We start from the raw sequence: 21,683 nt of genomic DNA on the forward strand, positions 1-21,683 counted from the left end.
TTTTGTCGACTAGCAGTCGCCCTGCCCTGTCGAGCAGCCCTACCTTTAGAAAAGACGGTTGCACGATTCTTATCATTAAAAAAACAAATAAGTCGTTTGTGTGTATGAATAAATTATGTTGGCATACTAGCAGTGTCCAAAATGTTAAGTTCGATGCAATGCTATAGTAGCTGTTGTTATATTCGGTGGTTTCAGTATACTTTGTAGACTATGTAAATTAATTTTATTAAAATAATAAAAATATAACTAATTTAATTTAATTTGATTAAAAATTAACTATTAAATAAGTCAGCATAATTAATTAGTAATTAATTTAATGAAAATTAGATTAAATAAATTGTATAAAGTGCATTCTAATAATTAATTTATAAATTATATTTATATTTGTTGATTAGGCAACAATTGCGCTCAACGCTGCGTGCCTCAATTCTTTATTAGTCATAATTTTCAGGTATTAGGATGATATTGTTTATTTCAGTTTCCAGTTGTCTTAAAATTTCCCCAGTTGGCTTTTTGAAGTTATAGCGTCTTATCATCGGTACGTTTTCTGGATATATAATAGCATTCATCTGACTTGTTATTGGTCTGTGTTGGCAATTTGGTATTGGTGCTTCGAAATTTGTTTTGCTTTGTTGTTTAGTATTGATATTTACAAAAATTATGTCCGGGATATACATATACCCTCTTCTCCATCTTTCGCTGTTGAACGACGGTGGGAGCTTTGTATCGTGTACCGTCATCTCCACTTGAACTCAGTAGAGTAGCGAAAAAATTAAAAACAATTTAAACGTGTATTTTTATATACTACAGTACTTAGTTAATAACTACTAGACAAATTAGGACTCTACGACCATTTTGAAAAACCCATTTTCGATCGCCCTTTTCGGATTCTAGACCACTTTGCATCGTGGGCGTACCTGCACAGAATAGATAATATCTGTTCATTTTTTCATTATCGTGATAACGGCGATGGCGTTGACTGATAAGATAATAACCGATAACAATATTTCAATAATCAATTCGATCAACATTCAACACTTATGTGCTGTTTCTACTAATTGTACAAATATTTTGAATTTATTTTAAAATCTAAATATCTTTATTAAAACGTTACATCATTTTATTCTATCTAATATTCTTTTATCGATTTCATTAGATTCCAATTTATGCGCAACCACGGAATAATGTAGCCCAGTGATTTGTTTATTATTACCGTATGGCACCGAATGTAATATAAAATAATATATTATATTATTTTTTATTTGTTAGACTGTAACATTTTAAATTTAATCTAATATTAACTAGTGCATTTCACTTGTTAGTTATTAGTCTTAATTTAAAATAGACCTAGATATATCGGAGAAAGTAATTATATTAATAAATAGAATATTTATAAGGCAATAGTGTTAAAATTAATGCATAATTAAATTGAAAATGTAGTTTTAGTACAACTAATGTATTATATATATGTATACTATTGTATTATAAAAGTGTGTATAAAATAAATTAATACCTACATTATAACTGTAATATTAGGATGTTGAATGTAAATAATTGAACAACTTTTATTAAAATTGTTTCTTTTGATTAGATGGCAGTTTTACGTGTATTCTCACTTGTTCCTCTGCTCTCTGCCTCTTTAATATGGATATATTATCTTATACAGCAAGCGCCAATCACAGAAAATCAAGTATATAAACTGTTTAAAATTCTAATAACTTTTTTCTTGTTCTAACTAAAATTTGTATGTTAAGTGTACGATCAATTTTCTATTTCCAAAAAAAATGGATGATATCACCAAATTAAACTCATGTTTAAAACAATATTACCAAAACAACTACCTCTACATTTTGACTTTGTACAGCAGTATTTATATATTTAAACAGACATTCTGTATTCCTGGTTCGATAATATTGGTAAGGACACTAAATTTCCATTCAATACATTTGATTATAGTATTATAATTAATGTTCTATTTTTTTTCTCAATTGAATGATTTCAGAATGTGTTAGCAGGATCGTTATTCGGAACGGGCTACGGATTCCTGTTAGTATGCATTTTATCGAGTATTGGCGTGTCGGCATGTTATTGTATGTCTAAATTGTGTGGTCTCGAAGAAGTTATAACGCAATTTCTACCTAGTCAATTGACTTCAGCTAAAATTTCATTAGAAAATTTGGTATGTCCATTGTATAGATATGGTTTTGAATTACAGTGTATGCTTTAAAGAATACATTTTGAAGCAGCACATTATAATCAAATTCAGCGGCCCAAAATTCATCATCCAATATAATCATTATATAACCTTACAAATGAATTGTATGAATTTTAGGTATTTCTATATAAAATTAATGAGTGGTGTATAAACTTATCAGATCCGTTACGCGCAGCCTCTGTTAAATAAGAATGTCCAAAAACTATTGTCATTGGTTATAATTTATAAATAATAGAATTTACAATCAACGCTCAATTTAAATGTTCGGTTGTAACGGTCGTATTCTCTAAACGCAATTCAACTAATTTGTATATTTTATATTATTTTTAAAGGTGAAGAAAAACCAAGACCAGCTATGGTATCTTCTTACAGTTTTACGAGTGATTCCAATTACGCCAAATTGGTTATTAAATTTGGTTGCGCCAGTTATAAAAATTCCATTATGGACTTTTATGTATACGACATTTTTTGGTAAGATTTATTTTGCAACAACCAATGACTTATCATCTAACTACAGTTTAATGTTTGTTTCTACATAGGTTTGATGCCGTACAATTATATATGCTGTCAAAGCGGCCAAACCCTTTCCAGTATCAACTCTTTAGACGAAATATTTACATTCAAAACGACATTACAGTTGATGTCCATTGCCGTGGCTATGGTGATGATTAAAGTTGCATCAAAATTTTGTAAAATACAAACTTAACTTTAACTAGGTTATTTTAATAAAAATACATTTACATATTACGACAAGCGTTCTAAATTTTACATAACCTACTATAATAATTAGCTAAACTGAAAATAACAAAAAAGTTCCATATCGTTTTAAGAAAAAACACTCTTAATTAAATCTAATATCTTCAGGAAATTATAATATGATGAGAGTTAAAAACAACAACGCAGTTGTTTAGTCATACAGTTGACCTAATTTTTAAATTTAATATTGCCTCTGATTAAGTACTTTATACATAGAACTGTTAAACCAGTTGAAGAGGTATTAGAAAAAAATAAGTCAATTATAATTTTGTTTAAAAAAGTATACTGTTTTCATTATTAATCAAAGAAACATACGACTTGCATTAAAATTAATGTTAAAAAAATTACATTCAACATTTAGAGCCAGTCTATCTAAGCAATTAAAAAAGTTTCTATAATTAAGTATTACTCTGCACTGTTATATTATTTACAAATACACGTTTAAATAAAAAATTTAATGGTATGTGACCCGTGTTGAATTTTTTAACTTAGGTTTACTATCTTATATGTGTATATATATATATATTATAAATATATCATTTTAATATTAATTAACAATTAAACGACTGTTGTAATAGATTAAATTAATATGCAAATATTCAAATAAAAAATAATCAATAAAATGATTTTGTTAAAATACAATAAAAAAAAAAAAAACTAAAGATTTTTAAGTTAGAAGAACAAATTTAATGCACGTACAACAATAATACCTTTTTAGTTTATTTTCTTTTTTTTTTTTAGGTTAAAATTTAAAACAAATGTAAATTATTGGATAGGTAAAGCCGATAAACATTTGCTCCATTGTTCATGGGCAATAATAATAGTAGAATCACCAAAAAAAAAATCACATAGTAGTAATAGTAGTAGTAACAATATCAGTAGTAATCGTATGATGATTAGCGTTTCCTCTCTACTTTCAATTTCTATTACAAACAAGCCTTGACAAACGTTTATTGTTGGCGTCGTAAATAGTTAACATCTTATCGATGTCCACCTCTCACTATGTTCTGACTGAATTGCTCCTCGGTTGTCAGCTGTTTTCTAAAACCGAGCACGGTCTCGATCAAATCTTGTGTGACGGTCAGTTTGTCTTGCAACAAGTTGAGCAGTTGCAATGAATACGCTGGAAAAACAATAATTTTAAAACATAACTATTTTAGTGGCCCCACTTAGTAAAATAACGTCATTACATAAAACACGCGCGTGCAATATGGGCACAAAACAATAAAAGCATACCAAGCTTAAGTTCAAAATATAAAGTCACGTCTTGTTATCACGAAAAAGGTTTACCGTGGCGGCGTTCAAAACAAGTTTTAAATTCAAATGTAATTAACAATGAATAAAAGAAAAAGCAAGTAAAAGAAATTACATTAATGTGTCTACAGTAATAATATTATATAATGCATGTTCGTTTTTCAACAATATATATTTTTTTTTAAAAGTAAACAATAGCAAAAGAAGAAAATACTAGAACGACTACAAAATTACAATATATAATGTTGAAAATATAGTTCAACTCATTCACTCATTGTTCAATAAATTTGTGCTAATAATTAATACTAATGGATTAAATACAATTTATTGATGTACATTTAGCATATGCTTTAATTCATTATTGTCACACACAAAAATTGTATATATCATTTTTATTTTTTTTATATACAGACAGTAATTTTAAGGCGTTTAATTTATAACTTTATCTATGTTTCTTAATTAGTTATGGTACAGAATTCACCAACTTTCTCCCATCTACTTGTTCTCACACTTCTTTAACGGCTTATTACATTTTTATAATAGACACTTAATTCATAATTTGGAATGAATCGTGTAAATATTAATAGATTGAAATTTTAGGCTTAAAAATATCAAAGAAAATAATGTTTAATATAATATAACTCACCAAAAATACAAAAATAAGAAAAAGTTAATAAATATTGGTCGAATACAAAATACTATGGTTATAAATTATATTATTTTAAACATCTACAAAAAAAGGTTATGGAATGTAAACAAGTTAATGGCAACACTAAATCATAAAATATGAATGTATAAATAACTATCCAAATATTAATAATAATAAAAAAATCATGCTTTAAAATCAAAGCTACTACAAACTAATAATACTGTCTTTGGGAACAATGAATGTTCTTCTCTAATTAAGAAGGGTAACCAAAAAATGTTAGGACCTTTAACACACAAAGATATTTTGACTATATGACCTCGAAATAGCCATTTCCCAATATTGGAAGTATAAATATAAAAAAGAAAGCATAAGCAATTGGTAAAGCTAAAAATTGTAGAACTATAAATAAAGAGGTTTTGTTATCGTTGTTACCATCCTGATCGTAGTCAACATTTCTAGTCATTGTCAATAGCTGTTTATCTTTCTGTAACCACTTCTGGCCGGCATCTATTAACGCCTTGTGCTTGTCTAACATTTCATCTTCTTGTTCTTGCAACTGAGAAACGGCTTCGTGGAAATTATACAAGTCTGCAGATAATTCTCCTTCCTGTAGTAGACATGTTTGTTTATTAACAAACAAAACTAATCATAACGTGTAAAAATTAAATACTCACATTGAGCGACCTGAGAGCAGCTAAATCATCATCAACCATGCTAACGTCTTGTAGATTGCGAGACGCGTTTGGTGTATGACTAGCCGGGGAGTACGCAGTAGCTTGTGCTTCTCCAGCAACTGGATCTGAGGCGTCTAATTCTTTAACGCGGTCTGCATAACGGAGCGTGTTCAGAGAGTGTTCGCATGAGCTCAAACCAGGACTTATCATCGCTATCTGTATATTGAATAAAAAAATAATAAATTTGAATTAAGTTAGAAAAAACAGTATTTCAAAGATTTACTTACCATACAGGTCTTACTATTTTCACCAACAAAAGAATCTCTAAGTACCTGTGTCAATTTACTTGCTCTAAATGGTAAATGAGAACCCTTTTTACCCAAAGCACGAATGCACTCTTTCAGAGCAAGAAGCGATTTATTGATTTCCGCACCTTCCATTCCTAAAACGACAAATTTGAATGTAAGTATCATAATATTTGATGTTTAAACTCCACACACACACAAAGCAGGGCTACCCTTTTTTCATAAAAATTGCTTTTAATACAGATTTAATATTATACACATAAGTATTCATTATTAGTATTTAATTACGCGTTTGTCTATTTGCTGATGACGTATCGGCTCCTCTTTCGTTTCCAGCTAAATCTATCAAAGAAAACTTTCCATGTATTTGATTCAAACCGGGTAAGCGCAAAACTATTTGAAAAACAGCGTGTGATCGTGACGAGTTGCTGTTGGCCGATGTCTGACCGGAAGTTCTAAAAACAAAAATGTTAAAATGATTAACAAAATAAATTACAAAGTAAAAAGTAATGATATTCACCTAGCGCTGTTTCCGTCATTAATTAATTTTAGTACTTCGTCCACGGTAGTAACCACCTTTTCAGTGAGACCAACTACCTGCACTTTTTGCATTCCGTCTTCTAGTACTCTTAATTTAGCTTTATCGCCCAACAAATCAAATACCTACGACAAGATAAATAAATAATTATCATATTATAATAAATAAGGGTCATGTTACATAAGATTTTATTTTAATTTAGAAAATTAAAAAAGTTACTTTTCCACTGTAAATTTCAAAGAAGCTAGCAGTAACTACTAAATTCAACGGTGCATAACTGGGTGAATGTAAAAACCGGAAGACATCTTTAGCGGCCATTGCGTAAATGCCTTTTTTACAGTCTTGTGTTTTTCCATGAAAATCTCCACCCATCGTATGTGTTTTACCACTGCCAGTTTGTCCATAAGCAAAACAGGTGGCCATTCCACCATCAAATATAGTTTTCACCAGAGGTCTTGCAGAATATCTAAAAAAAAAAAAATATGTTTTTAACTTAAACTAGTAGCGCTTGCAGTTTTTATAACTATTTAATAATATGTAATTATTATTACTTGTAAACAGTCTCATTAGTGCAAGTTTCATCAAAGGCATAGTCAAAGCGAAAATGCTGATTTTCCAAATATTTTGTAAGATCCACTTTGTTCTTAGGTTCATGAACGATAACCTGATTTTTCGATGGGATTGCAATAACGTCGACTTCTTTACGATTCAGTTCTAAAAAAAAATAATAATACAATTAGACATTTATACGAACTCAACTGTAAATATATTTAACGGTCAAATGATAATACTCAATTACCTTTTTTATTTAAAGGCCGTTTCCTCACGCAAACTGTTATTTGATGATCCTCGACTATTTCATTATCTCTTAGCGGTTTGAAGTCTAAATTACATTGATATTCTCTAAAATAAATCAATTATATGATTAAAATATATTGAATTATTATTAATCTTGTTTAATAGTTATTATAATTTACGATTGTCCAACCTTATCATAGCAAGAAATTCCCAATTCGGATTACCGGGATCCATGTTCATTAGTGCTTCTTTTTCTTCTTTGAGCTCAGCTTGACGCTGCCGCCTCTCTTCTCTGTTTTTTTTAAGCTTAGCTACTTCTTTTACGACATTACTCCGTCGATCTTTAGCTGCTGCGGCAGCTGCAGCCGCTGCTGTAGTGGTGTTTGTATTACGATTTGACCCGGCCGTATTGTTACTATACAAATGTGTCAGCTGTTGTGTCTGAGGAGGTGGATCAGCCGGTTTTAACACAGGTATTTGTTGATATTGAGTTGGTGGGTTCAACGGCGTACATGGAACTGTAGTAGATAATACTTCACCAGATCCATTGACTGCTGGTGAAAAATGATTGGTTTGTCTAGTGACTGGTTTTGTTCCTTTGTACGAACCTAAAATTGTTTACATAGCTGTTTAAAATTACATATAAAATTATTGTTATAACTCATAACTTCTTTTGTAAATTAAAAAAAATCAACAAGAAACAAATGAGTTAAAAATTAACAACACTCTCACACAGGATTTTCAAGTAAGTAAATACGATTATATAACTTTTAAGGTTTATAAATACTCTAACCATTATTACCTTTATTATTAGTAAATGCTTGTATTGAGGCTTTAGTGGAATACTGTAAAAAATAGGACATAAAAATTCAATTAATTAAAACAATAAACAAGTTTAATAATCATTAATGTATATTTTTTAAATTACACCCTAAAGTTACTACAAATTAACCTAAAAAAAAGTCAATCAAAATAAATTATAAATAATTTTTCATCAACTATTGCCTATAATTTGCCTCTTAATAGACGGCCGATCTCACCTTCTATATATTTTGGCAAATGAGCTTAAGAATTTAAATTTTCCATCATTTTCCTAAGAGTGCAGATTTTTATAATAACATAGCAAAAAAAAGTGATTTAATTTACAAGATTAGTTGTACAACTAGTTTTTATCGAAAAGTATGTAAGTGAATTTTACCCTTCTTGACCAAGCCAAAGAAAAATATTGTCATAGTAAATATCATTTTTTTTTTTTTTAATCACTACTCATTATCAATTCAATTCACACTTACCCTTGCTAGTTTACTAGTAGTGGGTATATTTGTGCCATTTTGAGCAACCATTGTAAGACTGGGAATATTGGAACGTAACTGTGGATTCAGTTCTAATATTCCGTCTAAGTCAATCTGCAAATAAATAAATTAATTAAATAATTTTAAATACAGTTTTTAGAGATTTAGTAATTGAATATTATTACTTATTAGTATTTACCTCTTTGCCTTTTGTTTCACCTTTCTCTAACCATTCAACAGAAATACTTCTGGTATCTGGGTTCATTCGAGATACAACAGCTTTGTGTATACGCCCTAAAATCAACGTGAAACAAATAAATATATTAGCAATTAAAGTATTAATAAGTTTATCAAGATTTCCAACTATAAATAATTTAAAATATAAGTTTTAGCTCGCTGGCTTCAATATAACAAAATGTTTTTTTTTTATTCAGGAAATTCGGTTCATTTGTATTGTTTTCATAAATCCTATCCTATAATTGTACACTCATTAATTATAACCACACATTTTTATTTAATACTTAACAAATAAATTATATATATATATATATATATTAAATAAAATTATAATAATTATTAATAATTGAATAATTATATAAAATATTATAAAGTTATTTTTAGATCATATCTTTATAATCTTACATAAATCAAATACAGGTCCAATAATATGTGGAAAGGTATATTTGACAAAAAGAACACGTCAGACAAAAAAAAACTCACTAATATAGACGAAAGCTATGATGTAACCATTACTAATATGAAATATATGACAATTAATATAACAAAATAGTTTTTTTTTATTATGGTGAAAAGAAAATAGCGAAAACAGTCGATTTACTTGCGCGAGCGTAATGGTAATGAACTTGACCATTAAAATTTGTTTTCATTGTCTTAATGATATTATTTTCAGAACGTTGCCAATGGGAACAGGCTTATTAAACAGGAAGCAACAATCGCCAGGGGCAGTTTGTGTTCACAAAATACATATTTTATAATAAAAAAAAGGGTCAAGTATATTTTGCATACAACAGAAACCATGGCAACACTTTTTTACTGGACAATATAAACATGATAAAATGACCACAACACGTGACCTAGAACACATAATGTGTACTCGTCGCAAAAAAGCCAGACATGTTATTATTTTAATGTAAACTCCCAATATTTAGTAGGCATACAATGAAAATATTTTTTTATTACAGTAATAAAATATGTGCTTTTGAAAACTAAACACAACTGACGTAGAATTATTTGATATGTTGAAGTCACATCGAGTTTAGCTCCCACTAATAACATCAATTAAAACCAAGGGAAATATAATTAACGAAATTGTCTTATCAAATTTTTGCGTAAATTCCATCGATTAAAACATTTTTTTAAATAAATCAATTCATTTCATTAGTATGATTTAATAAAACAAATTAATCTGATACAGATAGGTTAGAAAATTACGTTTAACAGTAATACACTAGCTGCTAACACATTGACAGAGTAAAATCAATTTTATTGACATGTGTTATATTTTAGTACACAAAATTAATACAATATTCTAGCCACACCACAATGTTGCATATTGTTTGGTCGGCCTCTATGAAATATTTACTCAATCCGATCGTATCCTAATAGTTTTCATTTGTGTACACAATTAAATATGAATTGTTTATGAAATGTACAAATAATACAATGCTAGAGATAATAAAAAAATAAACCGGAGATCAAAATTTCAAAATTTAAAACCATAGGCACTTGCCTATTGTGACTGGAATAGCAAAAGTACACACCACCGACGAAAAAGTCAAACTAATACACATTATTTTTAATAGACTAATGCTTATAATAAAAATTAAACCAAGTCAAAAGGCCATGTAGGACAAAAAGTTTTTATATTTAACGAAAGAAAGCGCTACAGAATGGCGAAGATGACCAACATAAGAAACTGTACACCATTAATAAATGTTCGCCCTTTATTATGGACCACAATGAGTTAGTTTGACTTTTTTTTTAGCTTCTCCCAACATTTTTAATCAAAATTAATTGTCAACACACGTCACGAACAATGGTTATATTTGTACATTTGATGTTGCATTTTAACAATTCCTACATAGTAGAAGTATCGGTTTATATGATGATTAAAGTTTGAATTTTTTTTAAATAAAAGTGCTTAACGGCTATAATTCTTGACCTCGGAAAAAAAAAATCGCTATTTCTTTGAATTTGTATTAGTTAAATCATCGCGACACACCTTAATATATTTTTAACTTCAAAATGGAACTGAAAAGGTATTTATATATTGAACTATAAGTACATTTTGTCACTATGATAGGAATTCTTCGGCTGATCCGATATGAAAGCTACTTAAATCATAACAACTACTGACCCTTGTCGTACACGAAACTCTGATCCCCGTCGCCTGGGCTTGGGTCGAAGTCACATTGGACACTCTTGTCCGACACATCCGACGGCGTCGCGCTGTTGCGTTTACCGTGGTGAAAACACGACAAGTTTTTCTTGATCCAAGACATGATTATGTCAAAAGTACAGTAGTTCAACAGCTGTATCTTGGGTACTATAATAGTTCATACTTATAAAATTCAAAATCGTAAGCATCGCCCCTCACGTCGAGTTAAAAAAATATCCTAAACAGAGATTCCTACGCGACAAACCTATGGAAAATCCTTTCACCGCAGAGTGTAAGTGCCGACTAAAAAAAAAAGACGAGGGCCCACGCCTATACTAATACTATATTATAGCGTATGCTTTTAAATTAACGTGCGAAAACGTCAATTGATTCAATAGCATTGCGCTATATGAGTCGGTCGGGCGCTTGCATTACTTTGCCGGCTCTAAACGTGCGGTACGCGGTTCGCGAATCGTGCCAGGCACACGTGGGACAGCCCCCACCATGATCCCCCTACGCCGCCATGTCGCCAGGATGAATACCATAAACGTCTGGAGGGCACGCTTAAAAATAAACTACAAATCGATCAAAATTTACACACTAATCGCCCAAACGTTGAATGGCAAGAACGCTCATTAAGTGATTATTCTAATAATACAATATAATTGGTTCGGTAAAAATGTAAATAAATCGTTATATATTTTATCCAATAACAGCCCGAGCTTCCGCACATAAAGTACGGATAACCATTAGGTTATCAATAAAACTGTACTTATTTTACCTACCACCCCGAGGACCAATCAACCCAGTTCGTTATTCGTTATTTCTGTGTAAATATTATGTTATGCGTCCATAAGATATTCATAACTTGACAGCGGGCCAGCGTGAGTGACTTGACAACATACTATAGGATGATACGCCGCCTATAAGACATTTATGGATTTTTTTTACAAATTAACACACCGTGACAACGGTTATGGTCGAAAAATATAAGGTTGATAATCGATTAACGCACTGCCGTCGAGGAGAACACAAAGATTTAATCGCGATTCCGCCGCAATGTAAATATGACCTATAACCTTATATGGAAAGAATATGATACCCGCCGCGTACCCTTCAAGGATTTCTAGATCCGTTCAATGTTGGCCGCATGCTCTTTTATGTATCTGTCCTCATATGTATTTGTCGGATAAACGTTACCGGTATGTTAATAGGAGACATACGACAAATCGTAAAAATGAACAACACTGTAACGTAACTAATGGCTTTACAAGCAAATCATACAAATGGCGGTACCGATGACTAGCATAAACTCTTCGTGGGTGAATAAATATAGTAGTCGTACATACAGTGTGCCCCGAAATCCCCGTGACAGTATTTATGTATTATGTGTAAAACTTAATTTAACTAAATAAAGTTTGAATATAGTATGACCAAGTTTCAAGTCAAACTACAATCTTCACTATTACACTATTTGCTAATGAAAAATTAATACTTCAATTCAAACTTAAATTCGAGTTATTCCCAGAGTCCCGTGACTTTTGGCACATACTGTACATCAAAATCGGTGTACATCTTAGTTTGCCGTCGCTAAGTTATAAGGTAGACTAGGTATTAAGGGATAATATAAGGGTTTAACTTACAGCAGTTTATTGACCTTTTTTATGAGCTTTCGTGTAAACCGTACAAGTGCTGTTTTCACTTTCCTGTTTTTACAAGCTATAATAAAATGTGAGTTATTTTTCATTTCCACGTACATCTAAAATTCACTAATATAAATAATTCGTCAATATGGAAACGTTATGAACACTTGTTCATTATTTAAAAAAATTTTCAGAGCTAAAAAAAGTTCACGGATTTTAATTTTAAATAAGCAAAAAATGACAGTATTGTAAAAATGCTAACAAATTTAATTTTTAATAGAGATTTTTCAAAGCTATCAAATTTTTAAATAATATAATATATCTCTGTTAGAATTTTTGAGTGTTGGCAGTACTGCGAGATAAACATACTGAAATAGTTCTGTAGCACTTGTCAAATAGTTCTAAACCCAAAATTAAGTAGTTTTTGTCTTACGTGTTCTGGTTTATTAATTTAAAAAACATACAATATAAACTTTTTGACAAAAAATACTTAGAAGTTCACACAACTTATATAGTGTACACAAAATCATAATAACACACTAGTAAAATATGCAAGTACAATGATCGACTGCGTTAAGAGTTAAACATTTTTACTAAAAATTTACATAAAATGTTTACACAAAAATAAGTAAACATTAAAGAGTAAACTAGCAGATATTAACTACAATTGGCCTTGAACTTGTCCTAGCGTTACCTATGTAAATGAACTCGTGTCCTTTTTTAAGTTCAACGAGACTCTTAAAAGTTCAAAAACATACAACTACCTCCATTGTTCGTTATTTTAACGTACATTGAATGAATAATACAAAGCTTTACAATACTTGCAGTTATTATATTGTGGAAATGTTTACAGTTAGATGGGATCAACCAAATGTTAATTTTATTTTCAAAAATGTATTTATTTCAACACATACTACAATATTTATCATTTTATTATAGTATTTTTATTTATTGTTAAACATTTACTAAATCATGTTGACTGATCAATTTAACGTAAAACAATAAGCTTTTCTGAAAGCGATTACAATTTTCTGTAAATGAAGACTGATCAATAATCATTTAAGAATAATTACCATTGTAAGTTTTAATTTTCTAAATAGTTGTAAGTAGGCGGAGGGATATATTACAATTTATGCGCTATTCTGCTACCGCCTACACTTTTAAACGTGTAGAACTTGAGAAATAATAATTATAGAGATCTAACCGAACTAGTTGCTAACCGGCAACTAGTCATAATTTTTGGCTTGTAAGCTTTGTTTTAATAAAAAATTGACATAAACGGGAAGTGACAAAATCACTACTAAATAAACGCGTCGATGCGATTCTGTGGATAGTACGTTCAAATCAGTACAGTAAAAACCAAGCAAATAGACCAGCACAGTAAGAAAGTATTTTGAGTGAGTAGTAATAGTATTAATTAGTGAGGTAATGGAGGTCCAGTGTCCACTGATATAAAATATCGATAAAAGCATTGTACCAAATGACAAAAATGTGCTTTAAATTTTTAGTATTAAAGTGGATACGATTAGAGTTCTGTCTATAAAAATGTATTGCCATATTTACCCCCCAACATCGTAATTAACAATAATATAAAAAAAATAACTTCATTACCTGTTTACTATTGATTCACTCACACATAGCAACCCGGAAATTGACTATGGTCAAAATGTAATTTTCCTTTTTTTGGGGTTTTCCCTTATGTTTTTTCATAAGGGAAAACCCAAAAAATTGTTTGTCTACAGTTTTGGAAAAAAATATATGTTATAGCCTCATTCCAGAGATTCGGTCTAATTTTCAAAGCTAAATTCCTTACTTGGTTTGAAAAAGTGATATAAAGCAAAAATGTCTATCCAAAACACGTCATTGAAAAAAAATTGAAGCTAAAATATTAGATTAGGTAAGATTTAAAAAATGTACAATAATGTAAATTAAACACTAAACACGAATACAAAATTAAATTAATATATTCATCGAAAAAAAAATTGGGCTCCATATTGTTTTCTGAAGACGAAAAGATTAACCAAAACAATATGTACAAAACAAACAGAAACTGCCTGGACAAATAAAATATTATAATACAATATTATGAAATGTAGAAGAACTCCCACGTCTTTATACATACACTTCATGATTAAACACTATAACATAGCCTCAAACTCCATAAAATCGGCATTATATAAGAGTACAAACAAAAATATTACAAACCGATTTTAATGAGTCATTAAATGTAAAATAATTAATATTACAAGCGTATGTGTATTGCACTGAACAGATGATTTTTTTGGGTATCGGCCAAACAAAATAGCAAACTGATCCTATTATTTTATATTTAGTAGTTTAAAAAATGCGATGGCAATGGCTTCCACAAATCAAACGATAAATAATTTGAGTCGAGACTAACTTTATACAAAAATGGAGTGTTTTAAACGTTAATAAATATGATACTAAATGCAACATGTATGCAAATCAACCTTGAGCCAAAACAAGTACCTACTCGACTCATTATTCCTTTTTTTTTTTTGAGTACTGTTCCCACTTGAAACCCATGCCGTAGATACACATAGGCGGCGACTGATTTTTGTCAAAAATAAATAATTGTCTATTTTATTTTTAGAGTGTAAACAATAACATTGACTCATTGTAATTATAAATGGAAAAACACTCAATATGATTTAATACGATTAATATTTATAGATGAAAAAAATATCCGTTTCTTATCGATTTTGGAAACTAATGCGGTATTACAATGTTTTATTACATCCGACTGTAATGAGAATTTAATATAATTGGGTAATTCATATTGGCAGTAATTTCACAACAACCTCGTGCACCATTATATAGCACACTAATATTGTTATTCATACGAATCTCTAAAAAAGGATACTACTATATACCACTTTTTTTATATAGTTTGTAATCTGTTGTACAATATACAGAGGGCATGACAATACTCCTTTTATAATCGTGCCGTCGTACTTGACAAATTTATTTGGCCCACAAGACTTCATTTTATCAAGTTTTTCATTAAAAACACGTTAATGTCTCAAAATTATAAATAATTTTATTTATAACGTTAACACGTAATCGGTTAAACAAACAATGCCCAAATTTCTGACTATCAGCATTAGGTATCTGCCAATCGAAGTTTCCAAAAACGAAAAATTACAAAACTATAAAAATTAATTGAATTTAACGCATTGTTTTCATTTAAACTCATGTTTTAATCATAAATACTAACACTAATAGGCGAGTGAACGGTTATGTTGTTAAACGTTTACAGTAGATTCTGACGCTTTCTTTCGTTTTCCAGTAACAGGATAACAACACACATAAATAGCTCTTCTTATTACACACATATCTTCTACAAAGACAATATTGTTATTAAATAATTTGTGATAAATTTCAATAATTATAAAATATTAAAAACGTTCAGTCAATATTGCGTCTGGTTTTGTAAACACGCGCATTTAAACTAATTAGATTTGTTATGAATACACTTTATTTTTAGGCTCCAAAAATCATTTAACTATCACATCAAAAATTGTTGAAGTCTTTCAGAAACATTAAACGTCTTGTTTTAACGAAACTAACTGTAAATTATAGCCCAGTCTTAATTTTACACATATTTCCATTTTCAACACGTTCCGTTTTAAAACAAATATTACCATTGTCTTTCTGTGCTAGCCAATACAAATTGTACGTTTGTTTCAAGAGAAATGAAATAAATGATTATATTATTGTAATTAAGACAATGTTTTTTTACAACGACAAAAAAACTAAACCTATTGCAAGTAGACACTCGGGGCCCTTACATTGGTCTGCATTTTCTGGACGTCCATATATGGTCTCGTGACTGTCAGGCCGCCCACAGAAGACACTACTGAAGGTCAAACAACTGTTGTCTCGTCACCCACCCAAAGGAAAAACATTTACCGATTATTATTTATTTTAACAAATCGTTATAGGTATCTTTTATCAATATTTAAAGGGTCGCGTACAGTATGACTCAGCCATAAACAAATAAATATTAATTTAAACTCGATATTTTCAATAATTACGAATAACAATAACAATTATAAATAATATAATTTAATCAACACACTAGGATTATTTCCAAAAAATTAGTAATTACCAATAAGTATATTATTTAAAATAGGTTTATCATACCAATGTGGTCTACATAATTTATGTGTATTCCAGTACCACTTGAGATAAATATAAAGAAAAAAAAATTAGTCATTATTATCAGAACTATTTTAGTGAAGTTATTAGTTTACCTTAATATCTGTATAAAAACTTAAATATTGTTTAAATTTATTATGGTATTGTAAATTTGAATCTGCTTAATAAAATATTGTTTAAAAATGTTTTTAAATTTGTTTTAAATTTAAAGAGAGACAAATACAATTTGTAATCAAAAATCGACATATGCATCGGCATATGTCCACTATCATCCAATATTACCTATATCGGTTCATTTGATATATTATTTTTTTCAAAACCGATATAAACCTACATAATTTTTAATATGGAAAATATTTGTAAAAAAACAAAAATGTTGTATAATATAAAAATATTATTGTTATATATCTATACATTTTTATAATACTAAATAATTTGAGTTTGTGTTATAAATTAATATGATGATCATCCATTAGGTTTATCATTGTATTTTTCACCAAATACTTTTTTACAATTCGAATGGAAAGTCAAAAGAAAGTTAGGTAAATTAATGCAGTTTGAAATTATAATTTGAAGATATAGGTGCTATGTTATTGTACAAATTATTTTTATTTTATTAGTATCCAGTCTATAAGTAAACAACTTTTGTATAAGAGCTACTTAAAAAGCTGTCGAAAGAATCTATATTATGAGTCCAAAGCTATAATAACTATGTAGTATGTTAGTAAGAACACAACAATTTAATGTTTTAGATAACAAAATTATAAGAATAGGTATAATGTATATTATATTATACAAACTATACAGCAGTAACAATTTATTTTTATTTTACTTTATTACATAAGTTAGGTTCAAGTTAAATAAGATAATAAACATATTGAAAAAAGCTGTTAATCACGAATAAATAGTTAATGCTAAAGCTGGGTCCACACTGCCACGCAAAACGTTAGCGGACATCTCCACTGAAATTTTCGGTTCTCTATGGGAAACATCAAATACAAATAAAATGTTCGTGGAAACGTACAAATCCACGTGCACAAAAACCCATATAAATGATAAACATTTGTGAATGTTATGCGTGGCAGTTTTAACCGGCTTAATGTATTTCTATAGTCGGGCCAATGAAAAATAAACAATGTCTACATACTTTCATATAGTAATATAGTTTTCAAAAGCTACTATTTTATGTTATATATTTTAAAGGTTTATCTCCATTAGTTTTCAGAATAGTGATGAAAAATTCAAACATTAGATTAAGTGTCACATATTTGGTTAGATTAAAAAAAGATAGATAAAACTTAATTTTCAAAATTTCACCCTAAGAGTGCATCAGCTCGGAATATTAGTGCGTGCACAATAAAAAAGTTATTATGCACAAACCTTCAACATGACTATGGTGTTATATAGCATGAAAACCTCACTCGCACACCGAGTTTCACAGTAATACAATTTTATCATATTTTTAAAATTTATATTTGGTGCATACCAATCATTTTTTTATCATTTTAAGTTTACATTTAATAATAATTAATAATTTACATAAACCAAAACTAAAAAGATAAGTGTAATTTTTCACTCTGAAAAATTGTGTGTGTTATACCTTTTGGTACAAGAAACCATAAACAAAGAATCGAACACCAATATTTCTAGGTAGTATACTCTAGTCTAGATAGATAATAGAAAAATTATTCAAATTGTAAAAATAAATAAGTTAAAAACTTATACCTATTACAAAAGTTGTAATTCTAAAAATATAATAATCATTAATTTGTTGGATTGCTTCTTTTTATTTAAATGTACAAGATAATAAGATCTCAATGGTCTAGTGCTCTTAAAAATAATAGAAACTAAAAAAAACTTCTCAATTAAGTATGTAATAATAATAAATGAATATAACACAAAATTCAATTAATTAACTGAAATGCAGTAATTAATTGAATTTTAAACTAAAACAATATTTTTTTTTATTTTTATCACATATATTTGTTACAACCAAATTAATGATACTCCAAATCTTAAGTTATAAAATCATAAAACTCAAACAAGTAATAAGTAATAACAAGAAATAATCTATTATAATAATATAATTCAGTGTAGTTAAATACCAGATATGTTCACACCAATAAGATACCCAACCATTGAGATTACATAATATTATGTCCATTTATCTATTATACATTTTAAAAACATGAAAATCACCATTGCACATGAATTTTTTTCCTGATGAGCTAACTTATTTTAGAATCATTAGTTCTAAGTGCTTTCAAAGCCTGTGTGCTGAGCTAAGTTACACACATGCAAATTTTGCAAACCAAGATTCTTATCAGTACCTACGGATATGTTGATACATCATAATATAGTGTACTATATTATAGTATTGGGCATTTTCTATGATAAATAAAATTAAGAAAACTTGGATTAAATGCAAAATTTCTTATATAATAATTACAGGAATCACAAACCATACTTTATTATGATATTAGGACAATATTTTAGTGTCAAACAAATGCAACTTACAGTACATTAACTGTAAAAGGTAAATGATGCTAGATAGAATTTATCATACTAATTAGATTTAAAAATGTCTATATTTGATATGACAAATAAAAATTGAATGATGAAGTACCCAATTAGTAAATGAAGCGTGTAAATTGGGTCTCACTAATTTAAAGGCCATACAGTAAAATTTAGTCAAAGCAGTTCAGCATTTAGTCATCTCTACTACAAGTATAATTTACCAAATTTAAATTACATTGATACATCAGTTGCGAATAAAAAATTATTTCAGTCTACGGGGAATTAGGCGTTCAGCCTGAATCAAATAAGTCGGTTTAAAGATGATAAGGGACTCATACATAATATGTTGGTATCTAAATCCATACTATAACAAATGGTATAACAATAGTACCTGTTATATAATAGTAGTTATAATACCTTGTAACAAATCCCTATACAAACTAAACTTCATCTCAAATTTCCAACATCGTTTAGCTTTAAACCAGCCAACACAGCTTAAAGTTTAACATATGTTGATAATGCTTAACGCGATTTGGTGAAATTAAATGTTTTTTAGTATTACTTGTATAGTAAAATTGTAGTCCGTCAGACTTCAGATTTGTAAATATTTAAGTATTTAACCCTGTCGCAAATACTATAGATAACACACACTTTCGACTTTAGTGCAAAGTTAATAATAAGGATATTGTGGAAAACTTGATATTATCACAGAAACGGTTTTTGAAAAAATTGTATCAAATTTAATGAAAAACAAAATTAAACATCAGCTAGGCTAGACAAACGCGGGACAGGCAAAAGCCAACCGCGACGGGGAAAAGCCCAACGGTTATTGTCGTAACGCCAGTATTTATATAATTCATCACTTACCGTCTGTACGTTTGATTTTGATGTCCATGGCCAGTTTCAAATTGATGCCATCGAAATAACCGTCTTCTACTTGCATTTTTACAATGTTAGTATATTCGTCGCGATGGGAAAACTCAAAAAAATATATATATTATCCGTTTGCGGGCAACGGCGACGACGGTTGTTGACGATACCTGCAAAACCGTTAACTAGGTACTACTAGTGATAACCAACTGGCAACATATGCGAGTAGAGGCGGCGAACAAAGGCCGACGGATCCATACCACGTTGTGTGCAGTCTTTGAAACCGTCGTCAAGAAGAACACCTCAAGAGTCAAGACGCGGCACGATAAAAAAACCAATGATGAATTGAGACGGTATCGTAGGTAAAGGTACGATTACACCGTATGAGGACGACACGATGGCGTACGGTATCTGGTAATATTATAGCGTACCCGATACTCCGTACTCGGGTCTTCGACGATAAAAAAAAAAAAACACGAAAAATTATCTCTTGTGTGATTTCACCGAACGTCGATTCGTTTTTGAACGGTTTTATTTCACTCCTCTTTTCTCACACGCACTGTGAGCGGACGGGCGCGGTGGTGGGGGGAAATAACGATCACCGTTGCGGGTAAAATTCAAAACGGCCCGCGGCCCGCTGTACACAAGGTCTGTCGGTCGGCCCAACTACACTCGACCAGGTGGCGCGCACCGCGCACGCCCCACCAATTACCAGCCAAAATATTTAAATCATAAATTATGATAAAACGAATTGTTTATTTTGTCGTAGTTGAGGTTGAAAATTGAACATGATGTTATACAACTGTCAATCGAAAGTCGCGTGTCGAAAAGCTTTTAAAGCGGATACCTACAACGATTTTATGCGTTTCGCCTTTTTTTCCAGTCGTTCTTCGTTTGAATTTCAATTATGTTGATAAGGCGTGGCTTGAAATTCTTAACGGACTTTTTCACGACGGACTCGCCTTACCTTACGCCCTCGCCGTATCGACAACACCGTGATAACGGCCCGAGAAAATCGTTCACGGCCACACTGTACGAATTGTACGGCCAACGACATACCGCGAGCCCACGATATTATAAACGCGAACACGGCCAAGTTGCACCCGAAAATTAATAAAAAAAAATACTGAATACAATTTTAATTTTTGTTAACCAACACTGAATAGGTACGCTTAAATCTAAACTGTGCTTAAAGTGATAAAAAAATGTTTATTTTGAAAAAGAGGAAAGTACAATTAAGTTGTATGTATACCTCTTATAAAAGACACTGAACCGAAGTCTGGATAATATAATATTTAGTTCAGTAATAAGAGGGGAGGGTAGAAACTAGAAAGTATAATGATTTTTTGAGAGGGTTCAAATGTTTTCACCAAGTCACCGTTTAAAAAAAATTAATTTATCACGAAATATAGGGAGTTATGCCATAAGCCATTAACAACGTGTATACTACTTGTAATTTATTATTCAACACATTTATGAAAACATTATTATAAAAACAAATTTATGGACAAATGACAAACGCTAATAAAGTCACACAATTTTAGTATTTGTTTTTAAATTTGTATTATATTGAAGCACTTATTTACACAATG

General features: G+C 29.8%; 2 protein-coding genes across 8 annotated transcripts; one reads left to right on the plus strand and one right to left on the minus strand.

Moving 5' to 3' along the window:
- Window positions 1-193: 193 nt before the first annotated feature.
- LOC126834725 (transmembrane protein 41A-like) lies at window positions 194-2,962 on the plus strand. 5 transcript variants are annotated; one of them, XM_050566859.1, is made up of 6 exons: window positions 194-212; window positions 1,592-1,690; window positions 1,755-1,916; window positions 2,003-2,179; window positions 2,548-2,686; window positions 2,755-2,962. In XM_050566859.1, the coding sequence occupies exons 2-6, from the start codon at window positions 1,592-1,594 to the stop codon at window positions 2,919-2,921; spliced, it is 744 nt and encodes a 247-aa protein (XP_050422816.1). In that variant the 5' UTR covers window positions 194-212; the 3' UTR covers window positions 2,922-2,962. The 5 variants fall into 5 exon arrangements, with proteins under 5 accessions (XP_050422816.1, XP_050422815.1, XP_050422813.1 ...); XM_050566858.1 differs by lacking the exon at window positions 194-212 and adding an exon at window positions 416-538; XM_050566856.1 differs by lacking the exon at window positions 194-212 and adding an exon at window positions 1,014-1,365.
- A 693-nt stretch (window positions 2,963-3,655) lies between these two features.
- LOC126834723 (kinesin-like protein KIF2A) lies at window positions 3,656-20,600 on the minus strand. 3 transcript variants are annotated; one of them, XM_050566851.1, is made up of 15 exons: window positions 20,352-20,600; window positions 20,089-20,261; window positions 8,681-8,775; window positions 8,482-8,595; window positions 7,992-8,034; window positions 7,380-7,797; window positions 7,191-7,294; window positions 6,943-7,105; window positions 6,611-6,857; window positions 6,374-6,516; window positions 6,142-6,308; window positions 5,836-5,990; window positions 5,549-5,764; window positions 5,307-5,481; window positions 3,658-4,094 (listed from the first exon to the last, which is right to left on the minus strand). In XM_050566851.1, exons 2-15 carry the CDS (start codon window positions 20,162-20,164, stop codon window positions 3,952-3,954), a joined length of 2,259 nt encoding a protein of 752 aa, XP_050422808.1. In that variant the 5' UTR covers window positions 20,165-20,261; window positions 20,352-20,600; the 3' UTR covers window positions 3,658-3,951. The 3 variants fall into 3 exon arrangements, with proteins under 3 accessions (XP_050422806.1, XP_050422808.1, XP_050422807.1); XM_050566849.1 differs by lacking the exons at window positions 20,089-20,261; window positions 20,352-20,600 and adding an exon at window positions 10,859-11,172 and having other exon boundaries at window positions 3,656-4,094; XM_050566850.1 differs by having other exon boundaries at window positions 20,089-20,600.
- Between the last annotated feature and the right edge of the window lie 1,083 nt (window positions 20,601-21,683).

Source organism: Adelges cooleyi, unplaced genomic scaffold, assembly GCF_023614345.1.
Source record: "Adelges cooleyi isolate 19-005CV unplaced genomic scaffold, UGA_ACOO_1.1 ACOO_flye_CR_arks_rails_tigmint_CR_PRNA_21, whole genome shotgun sequence".
NCBI lineage: Eukaryota > Metazoa > Arthropoda > Insecta > Hemiptera > Adelgidae > Adelges > Adelges cooleyi.